Raw genomic sequence first — 11,071 nt, 5'->3', positions numbered from 1 at the left:
CTCATTAAATATGTTGATGTGTTGAGTCAAGCCCGAACCATGTAACATTTTAAGTCAATATAGTTTTTTGCTTAAGATACAACTTGTTCGTTAATGAGTTGGACATGTACTAGTGCTCCAGTTTCAACCAAACCGCTGCCGGAAATTCCTCATCCATGACATGATACAACACGTCATCGGCTAGACATAACTTGATAGTGGATACAGCTTTCGCTTCCAGCTCTTTCCAATTAGTGTCGTCCATGCTTTCTGGCTTTTTTCGTGTATAAAGCCTTCACCATACCTTGATACACTAGCAAGTCCTTCACCCTCCTTTGCCAAACCTTGAAATTCATCATTCCATCGAACTTATTAACATCGAATCTCGTAGAAGAAATCTCAGCCATTACAAACCAATACCTTTGATACCAATTGTTGGTGTTGGGGTGCAACGAAAGCACACAAACTCAATAACAATCTGGAACAAGCAATTGCAAGCATTCAATAATGAAAACAATATAGAATTAACAAACAACCACAAAGCATAAAAGGAAAGCAATAAGAACACACACGACACAAGATTTACGTGGTTCGGCAATTTGCCTACGTCCACGGGAGCAACAACTATTTTTCATTATCACGATGAAACTTACACCAAGATTAAAAAACTAGGGTTACGTAATATGATTATATACTAGCCCTATGTGTACATAAGACTTCTACTATATCTAAAACACTTTTGTAGTGATCCCTTGGAAGAAAATCCTCCAAAATCTCCCAATCTACTAATCTGCGATTTGAAATTCCATGGAGTGTGTGAGCGTAACCGTCGATGATTTCAGCCAAACGGTCAATGATTTCAGCCCAAGTGCAATTCTTTGCAGAACTACCTAAAACCGTGATGGTTACACCCAAATCGTCAATGGTTAGCCCTCAAACCGTCAAGTAAACCAGCAACGGTTGCCCTCCTACAAACTTCTCTTTTGTTCCTCACTTTACGATACTTTCCCGGTGCATGCGTTCCACTCAAAATATGAATCACATCCCCAACATATGGATATATGATGCTTGCATGTTAGTTAGGGCTTTTAACATGTCATCTAAGACCCATTTAAAGTAGAGTTATGTTATATATATAATTAGCACAAAATTTGCATATTTTTAAGGAAGAAGGATAGAAATGGTTGATCAGCCTGCAGATGCAGTCGACCGCTTACCATTCAAAAATAGTTGTTTGAATTTTGTAGATGATTGGCCGCCTAATCCAAAGGCCAAAATTTGGTCATTTTCTCTAAACGTTTTTTACTAGTTCAGAAATGTTGATGAATCAAAACACTTACCAGAATGTATGGTCAAGTTTTGTTGTTGATATTCTAATGTGGTTTCAATGTTTTTTCCATAAAAAATCAAATATTCACTTTCTAAAGTGTTTTCAAGCATTTTCAAGTGTTTGAAACAAATTCTGGAATGAATGCGCATGATCTAATTTTTGGGCATTTTCGAAAAGTTTTCAAGTTTGTTTTCCAATATGAATTCAAGGTAAGTTTGTAGTTCTTCGACTAAAATCCTAACTTTTCAAAGTTAAAACTAGAACAATTAATACTATTTTTCAAAATAATCATCTATGAAGTGGCTTGAGCATATGGGAAAATATTTTATTTTCTAGCTTTAACTTGGTTCTACAAAGCATTTATTAAAAAAAATAAAAATTTTCAATTAAAATGGAGATTTTTCCACCAAAAGTTTCAAGTGTTTTCAAGAATTTCAAAAAATCATCAAAATATTCTCTAAATTCAAAATTTGAAAATGATTACAAATGCTTTGAATCCTCTCCTAAAGACATGTATGCAATCTACATTGGTAGATTCAATCATAACAACCAAAATAATGGAAAAAAAATCTGTTTCATTTTTTTTTTCTCTGTCTTATGAATTCTGTATAAATGTTTGTTCTTTTTTAGAAATGCACCAATGTAGTAGGGTATTTATGAGGTTAAGTCTTCTACATGTACCTTACGAAAGCCTTTTTGACAGAGGTTTGGGTAGTGAAATATTTTTTGGAAAAATATAAATCTATTGCAGGCGGTACTGGACCAGTCTCTGCAAATCGGTGACCGGTCCTTGCTGCTTTTCATTTTTCATGAGTTTAAAATATTTTTATTTGCAAAAAATTGGTTTTCCTTGAGAGAGACATAGACACACAAAATAAAAGTTATAACCATTCATAGAATAGGTCTTGCAGGGTGCTAGTCTTTTAAATTTTATTAAAAATTATTTAAAGGAATTGCCTTCTCAATTTACAATTATACATTCAAATTTGTTTTTTTTTTTTTTCAAAAGGTTGTCCTTTATTATGTCTTGTTAAACTACCAATTTACCTAAAAGTTTAGACTGTTAGATTGTGGGTCAACAATATATGTCAAGTTTTAACACTCCCCTACACGTGCAGCCTGACAGCACGTGGAGAGATAAACACATAGTAAATTTTTAAATACCACAGAATAAATGCGGGCGAAAAGATTAGAAATCAGGACTTCCTAGTAACCAATTCTGATACAATGTTAAGAGTACCACTTTACCTAAAAGTTTAAACTATTAGGTTGTGGGTCAACAATGTATATCAAGCTTTTACATGTCTTTTCAAAACTAAAATATAGTAACTTCATTTTCTAAAATAAAAATGACAAGTTATATAATCAACTATTTGATTGCCTATACTTGATTTTCAAAATGGTTACCAATCTTGTTGGCAACCAAATGGTTCACTCGAGACCAGTGTTGAACTATATTTTTGGGCTTGTCATATGATCGGACTAATTATCTTGCGGTGCTCTTTTTTTCATTTTTCAAAAGATCTTTTCCAAATATTGCTTGCTTGATGCTTACTTCATTTAACATTCCTCGTCATCTAACAATTATAAATTCCATAGTTAACTTACAAAATCCCCACCTTAAAAATAATAATAAATAACATTTAAAAAAAGAAAAAAAAAGAAAAAGAAAGATAGTAGTTGTTTGTAAGAACATACACAAGTGCTACGAGAAGTAGAAATCATTAAGATCCTCATTAGTGTTCTCCTCACCATTTCAAAATGCTTTGATTTAAACCCGTATTACAATATACAGTCTACAACTTACATAGCGTTGGAAGAGAGAAAAACCTCCGACCTTAACCCAATTCAAATATTTGACGCACATATTATGTATTGTACCCTGGTAGATTGGCGCACGCGAAGGTCTTATCTACTTGATTGACTCGGATAAAAATGAGTCATAGTAGACCATTGAATTTTCTTGCAACAGATAAAAATGAATAGGTCCGTTGCAGAACTTAGACATTGCTACTCCATGGCTCTGATTCGCCTGTTGCAGGTTTTGCTTTGTAGGAATGAAGCATGAAGTTGCATGCTCCAACGGCCTCTTCCATTGTCAAATAGATCCACTCCTGACCTAGCATCTCTAGAAACTTTGCCTTGTTGAGTTTCTTCATCACCTCGCCCCCGGGGTTGCTCAATACAAGCTATACATACATACAGATGAACAAGAAAAACCAATCCAATTAGGAAGCAAATAACAATGAGAGTAAAAAGAATTTAGCTTAGAGTGGAGGGAAATAGAGCGCACCGTGAGTACCCTTCTATCGATGATCTTCTTTACCTCTTCAAGCATGGAAATTCCACTGGTGTCTATGTTACCAACAGCTGCCAATGAAGGCCATGAGTCGTTATGTGGTTGAGAATTGGGAGTTTCAGTTCAATACAAGAAGCATTTTGATATCCATCACTTACCACTCATGTCAAGTATAACATACTGTAAGCTTGTTTCTCCCGAAGATTTTAACTTGTCTTCCTCTTCATCAATCCACCTTGTGATCCTAAAGGCAAATAATTCTGCCATGGTAAGTATATATCCCATTTGATCCATAAATGCACTAAAACTATTATAAGACAGAATGTAGTCATGATGACCATTTAATAATGGTACCTTTCTCTTAAGTAGCTTGCATTGGTGAAGTAAATGGGAGCATCAATCTCAAGTATGAGAATTCCAGGAATGCTCTTGGCAACTGGGTATTGTTCTACGCTTCGGAAAACATTAGAATCTGGAATTTTACCCAGCGCCAATGTCCTCGGTCTCGCAACAAATAAGAGTACCCTCAGCACAGATATCCCAACCTGCATTAGTTCATACATAGGTGAGATTTTATGTTCAAGGGAAAACTTTTTTCTTATCTTCATTTTCAGTTAGCAGATTGAGTCCTGTACCGCTATGACTAAACCAATCTCGACACTGCCAAAAACCACACCGATGTATGCCGCCATACACACTACGAAGTCGAACTTGTCAACCTTCCACAGATGGATTGCAGCTTCGTAGTCGATAAGGCCGAGCATTGCAGCGATGATTATGGAAGCCAGCACTACCAGCGGAGTGTAGTGGAACAAGGGTGTTAGGAATAACAACGTAAGCATGACAGCCATTGCCATAACAATGTTAGAGACTGCTGTCTTGCATCCTGCATTGAAGTTCACCGCGGATCGCGAAAAAGGCCCTGATGAAAATTCAAAACCGTTAACGGAAGAAGTTTTAAAAATGATCATTAATAAATTTTTATACTGGGACAGAAATTTTTTAAAAACAAATAATGAAGTAAATGGAAAATTTGAGATACATTATAATGGGTTACCTGTAGTGAGGTAGCAAGAAGTCAAAGAACCGACAATGTTCATGGTCCCAAAAGCAATCATCTCTTTGTTCCCATCAATATTATAATGCTTGAACATGGCGAAGCTTCTTCCCACTGCAATGCCTTCCTGCGTGCATTAGAAGGAGCTGATGACTTAAAGAAATGAAAATAATCGCCTAGCTTCTGGTCTGGGCTAGCTATTTTAAATGGTAAACAATTTCATTTCAATATAGAGGCCAGTTGCTAGATCAGTTGGTAAAATCAAGGCTTCTCTGTTTAGTGGACATTTTAATTGAGATTAAAACCCGAGATTTTTCTATATATGCATGCAGCGGGGAGAGAGCTTACAGCAAGAGCAATGACGCCAGTGACAATGCCAGTTTTGATGGCAGTGGTGAGATAAGGAGACTCAAAGATGAGATCCGTGACGGACAATGGATTCAAGCCCTTCTTCAAGTTTCCTATCTGCGGATATATACCATGAAATGAAATGAAAACAGAGGACACGGCATATATATACATGTACACGCATCAGATATCTACACAAGTAAAAATATGAATATGAGAGAGAGAGACAGAGAGAGAGAGGTGGTGCTTATAATTACCACTTGAACGCCGTGTCTTTCAGCATGAGTGAGATAAACTAGAAGACTTCCCAAAATTACGGACGTCAGAGGAGCCATTGCTGATATCCAGAAGAACCTTGGCTTTTTTTTGCTCTGCAGTGATTAAGAGTAGGAGTACAAAAAAAAATATTACTACCTTTCACTTCATTTTCTTTCCCTACTCCTATTTTGAGGAATAAGTCGTCAAGCTAGGTTGAAATCTTTCCAATAAAAAGCTCAGAATTTGTACAAAACAACATTTCCAGGAGACCTACTATTTGACATTCCAACAAATGATTCCACTGCTCCACATTTATTTTATTTATATACTAAATGATAATTTTATCTTTTTAAATTTTTTACTTTTGGTGTGAAAAAATAACAAAAGGGTTTAAGTAGGAGACAAATTCGTCATTTTATTGAAAATGTTAGAGATAAACTTGTCATTTTATGCATTAAAAAATAAATATAAAATGACAATTGTCTTTTTTGGAGTTTCAATTTTTTTTTGCTATGCAATAGGTAATTCATTTCAAATCTCATATCTTTTCCCAAATCTCAAGCTCTAATATCATGTTTGGAAATTTAGTCTTTTTTTACTTGAATTTTATATATATATATATATATATATATTGGTTGGGTAACATTCTATCTGAATTGATACAAAATTAAATTCGAGTTTCGAAAAAAATGATAGATTCATCCTCCTAAGCACAACTCAATTATAGGGGTAGCAAAATGAGTTAGCGGATCGGGTTTGGACAGGTTGTAAATGGGTAGGGGTTAAACGGGTCCGGGTTCGGATTGACCTGTTTACTAACAAGTGACTAATATATAGACCCAAATCTGTCCGTTTCATAAATAGATTACAAACGAGTACCCATTAATAACCCGTTTAAAAATATAATTTATTTAACATTTCATATAAAGTGACATAATTTCTTTAAAAAAAATACACTTTTTTTTATTTACAGGTCACCCGACGAGTACTCAACCCAAACCCGCATAACCCGCTTATTAAACGAGTCATCTTATACTAAATCAAAACCCGATTTAAATGGGGGGTCACGAGTCACCCGCCAGGTTCCGATCCATTTTGTCTCCCCTATTCAATTATTGTGTATGTCGTCACTTAAAAGAAACATAAATAATTGGAGAAAGCACTTATTAGAACTTACTTTTATTTATTTTTAGCGAAAAATTCTACGAAAAATGCGGGGTAAAGTTAACAACTACTATTAATTAATTAATTAATGTTATTTTATTACATTTGGCTATAGTAAATGTGGTATATATGCAAGTGGTTTAACAAACAGGATGGAAATGTTAGTTAAATTGCTCTTTTATGAAATTTTCTTGTATCTAATCTATTGAATTGATTTTAAGTGCAGCAATTTTCAATATATTAGATTAGTAGCTTTTAAAATAAAATTATTCAAAAAATCCTAAATATTAATAGTTCAAATATATTTAAAGCAAAGAATTAATTTACTTACAAAGTATCTCGTGAGGAGGAGAAAGAAAAGAAAAGAACAACCCAAGATGCCGCTTTCCCACCTCCACTGCACATTTAATTAATCATCGATCATTGTCAATCACACCACACAACTAATCAAAGAGAATAATATGCCTGATAAGTACTATAAAATAATTATAAAAAATTAACTGCACTTAATTATTTTTTTCACACTGATTTGACACAATTAGTATCATGGATTGCTAATTAAAAAAATTTGATTAATATATATATATATATATTTCATGACGTGAAAACTCCGACCACCGATTAGCCTTTTGGACCTTCCGGTATTATATCAAATCCACTAGAGTGGAAATGTTACGGTTCGCCCATTGACACACTTTGGTAATTCACCGTATAAATCATAAGTAGGGAGTCGAATCCGTGACCTTAAGGTTATCAAAGTCATAAGTCTTCCCTTATCAATTGAACAAACCCGGCTGGACAAATTGATTAATATATTATATGATGAATAATAAAATGAAAAGCAGTGAGAGTGAATTAATTAATTTGTTAGAAGAAGGTATAGTAGGGAGGGACCTGATGGGTTTGGGTAAAGACAGAGCGCATGACGGAGATGATATCAGTGGCATGGGTGAAGTGATCAAGCCCCATAATGCCTTTCAGCTGCTGCAGGCAGACTACTGTGGCTGCTCCCCCCATAAACCCTACTATCGTTGCATGTGACAGAAAATCCACGATAAACCCTAGCCTGCACCATTCACCATAAATATTAATTAACAGTTCATCAATTCACCAACGCAAATTACTTACTGCTTAATTTTTATTATAAAACTATAAATTATATACCATATATATATGCTTTGCATGTTCTCCCTGTCTCTCTATACGTGCAGAGATGGATGCTAGTATACATATAACCAGATCAGTAATCCAAATTAATCATGAAATCAATCCAAAAAGTCTTAACTAAGCAAAAATTTTGTTTGAGATTTTAATTTTACAGTAATTAGTGCTTTCTCCAAGTTCATCAATGGATGAAAAATTATGGACTCGGGTTAATTACTGGTGAAAAAATTTTATTTCTGACCATATAATTTATGGGTGTTTTTGTCTGTGTCATTGACGAAAGGAGACAAATCATGCGACAAAAACAAAGGTTCCAGCACATGCAAGTAAGCAAAGCACAACTAGACGAGCAATACTGAGTGGTGGAGAGAACATATCAAGACAAAGTGTTTGGTCCGCCTTTCCTTGTCTGTGTTCTTTTCTGCCAAGTTTCTAAGTGAATATTGACAAAATTAGTGGCCTAATCTTCATGTTATTCATGTAAGTGACTTTGGTGACCTCGACGTCATGGATTTGATTTCTACTTAAAAGTTTATCCTAATGAATTATTAGGGGTGTGTCAATGGACGGACTATTTTCACCCTCTTGGATTTGATACTACACCATAGTGTTCAAAGTGACGCAATGACAGCTAGAATTCTCGAATTATAAAAAAAAAATACTTCCTTCTATCAAAACTTAGTAAGTATAATTTTTATATATACTTTTTGAGTTATCTTTTACATGTTAACTAGCATGCCGTATCTATAAATTAAACTTGAAGAAAATAGGCTCATTATCTCTTGTACCAAATATTTTAAAATTTAATTAGAGGAACGGAAATGATGAGAATAGAACTTTTGACCTTTAATTTAGTTAATACGTGTATAGATCTAGACCTTTAGGATGTGGTGGTTCCATGGAATACTACTCAATTGGGTGGGTGTAGGCACTTGATAGTACACTATGTACGTAGAATATGACAGCGTTAGGGAAGCTTCTTAGCCCCTCCACATGAACTTAGGAGTTGGTTTATTGGACTAGATTGCTCGATCAAGATAATAAATTAATATAAATTGGCCAATTAGGGTTAGGGAGGGTGGGAATTGGTTAATTCTAAATTAATGTACACATGAGAAAATAAATTCTTACCTCTTATTATATTCTCTCTTCAAGCCAAATACTTTTATTTTATGAAAGAAATGCATCCTTAATATGGTCATAGAGACTCTAATCTATGAGAACAAATTGAACTAAAAATTCAAGTTAGAGAGAGAGAGAGAGAGTATTTGGTAGTATAATATTATTGTTAACAATATATAGTTTTTTGGGTGGGATAATATATATATATATATATATATATATTATAATTACCTTAAAAGTCCCAAAGCAGCTTGAAAGACGCCGGCAAAGAAGGTGGCAGTGAAAGCAAGGTGAAGGTAAAGCTTAGGATTTTGAGCAGCATCTACCTCTTGTCCCAACATTGATGCAGTTAGCAGCGAGGCCACTGCCACTGTCCCTACCGCCAAATCCCGTGAGCTCCCCATCATCGCGTATATCAGCGGTGGTACAAAGCTCGAGTCTGTGCATTATTCATTCACTTCAATATTGTATATACAAATATTGAGTTTTTTTACGAAAATATTAAGAAAATAAAACACACAAATATAGTCAGGTGGGGAAAAATTTACGAAAATAAATTCAATCGACTTTTGAAAGTCCATAGGGTTTTTTTTTTTTTTTTTTTTTGTTAAAAAGCCCAAAAAACCATAGAAGAGAATTTTGAAAAGTCGGTTTTGATCGACCTAAATTCCTGCGGGAAAGAAGAAACGGACAGGATAAGACCACGTGTGTTAGGAGCAGAACCGACTTCCAAAAGTTGGTTTTGCCACTTTATTTATTTATTTTTTAAGTATTTATAATTACGGTATTCCTCCACCAAAAGAAAAGATATATTAATAAATAAATGTAGGTGCCGCCCTCTTTTACTAAAAAAAAAAAAAATTCATGCTCTTGTACATATATTTATAATTATTAATTATGATACATAAATAAGCACTAATAATATATAAAAATATAGCATGAAACCTACATGAATTCAGAATCATAGAAACACTCTGTCATATTATATTAGCTAAAATTTTAATTTTTCTATCTTTTAAGAACAAAATCATGACAAATAAAAAGTTAAAAAGACATTAATATTATCTTAAATTTGTAAAATAAAATAGTCTGTAAATACAATAAAATAAATAAAATAAATTTATATATATATATATATATATATATATATATGTAAGAAAAGAAAGTTTCATTCCATTTTATTACATTTAAAGATACAGTAAAAATTGTGACGGACTTTACAAAGTACACTCAACACTAACTGGAACTGGGTAGTCGGGGCCTTTCGAACTCTTACCTGCTTGCCACCCGATCCAAATGTTTACCCAGAGTTCATCTATAAGTAGTTCAGTTTATATATGAACAGAACATTAATCAAATAAGACAATTTATTAACAGAATACAGCACTCACACAATCCAAGGATAGGGGGTAAGTTGGCCAGCTTAGCATAGCTTATCCCCTGAGGAATGGCGAGGCTGGCGATGGTGATTCCGGCGACCAGGTCCGCCTTGAAAAACTCCAAGCTGTACCGCGGAGCCCACTTCAGAATCGGCAGAAAGTATTGAAGACCCAGCACCAGTTTCCTGGTCGCCGTCTGGTTCTTGAATTGCCTCAACGGGTCGTCGGGAAAAAAAGTCTCCTTCAGAGAGTACTTCAGCGACTTGAAGAACGGCTGCGGCGGCGGCACCTCCACCCGTCGGCGCCCGCCCCCGCCCTCCCCCTTCTTCTCCACGTACTCCCCGGCGTTCCCCATAAATAGAAATTTACTAGTTTCAGCTACAAGGTGCTAGGTAGCTCTAGATGTATATATGAATTGGCTAGAAATAATTTTGTGCTGTCTATACGGGAGCGGCGGTGGCCGTGGACACAGGAGGTGGAGGCGGCGGATAAGGCTGAGCTGGTGGGGAATTGGGTGAGTGAGGAGGAGTGTATATATAAAGGAAGAAGGGAGGACCCGCGCGTGTGGGAGGAGTGCATGAAAGAGCAGGGAAGGAGTAATTAAGGACAAGTTTGGCTGCTGAGTTCAAATTATGATGAGAAGAAGCGAAATCAAGGAAGGTCACGTCTTATTTTAGGTTTGTGGACTCCCAGGGACGTGGCTCGTGGACTTGCTGCTTGTGCAGGTCTTCATGTGACGTGGTGCGGTTTCATTGGTCAATATTTCAAGGCAAGCTATGGGTTTGACACGTTTGTTTGATCCATTCGGCGCTCGGTTCTGACCGCCTGACCTGGCGTCATAATCTATCTAGATCTTTAAATGTAAAAACGTTGTCTGATCGAGTTGCACAAATTAAAAATTAAGTAAGAAATTAATTATTTATTTAATTATACATGAGGGCAACTAAATTTTAACAAAACACGTGTACCAA

General features: G+C 35.2%; 1 protein-coding gene across 1 annotated transcript; it reads right to left on the bottom strand.

The window, feature by feature from the left end:
• Positions 1–3,024: 3,024 nt before the first annotated feature.
• LOC131155356 (sulfate transporter 3.1-like) lies at positions 3,025–10,732 on the bottom strand. The gene is made up of 12 exons (XM_058108426.1): positions 10,113–10,732; positions 8,953–9,160; positions 7,330–7,501; positions 6,767–6,832; positions 5,271–5,384; positions 5,014–5,130; positions 4,666–4,792; positions 4,244–4,530; positions 3,963–4,153; positions 3,767–3,852; positions 3,603–3,679; positions 3,025–3,498 (listed from the first exon to the last, which is right to left on the bottom strand). Exons 1-12 carry the CDS (start codon positions 10,453–10,455, stop codon positions 3,310–3,312), a joined length of 1,977 nt encoding a protein of 658 aa, XP_057964409.1. The 5' UTR covers positions 10,456–10,732; the 3' UTR covers positions 3,025–3,309.
• Positions 10,733–11,071: the final 339 nt, after the last annotated feature.

This window comes from Malania oleifera, chromosome 5 (genome assembly GCF_029873635.1).
Source record: "Malania oleifera isolate guangnan ecotype guangnan chromosome 5, ASM2987363v1, whole genome shotgun sequence".
Classification (NCBI taxonomy): Eukaryota; Viridiplantae; Streptophyta; class Magnoliopsida; order Santalales; family Ximeniaceae; genus Malania; species Malania oleifera.
Note: the sequence above shows the minus strand (reverse complement) of the source record. Positions and strands in the feature narration are given on the sequence as shown.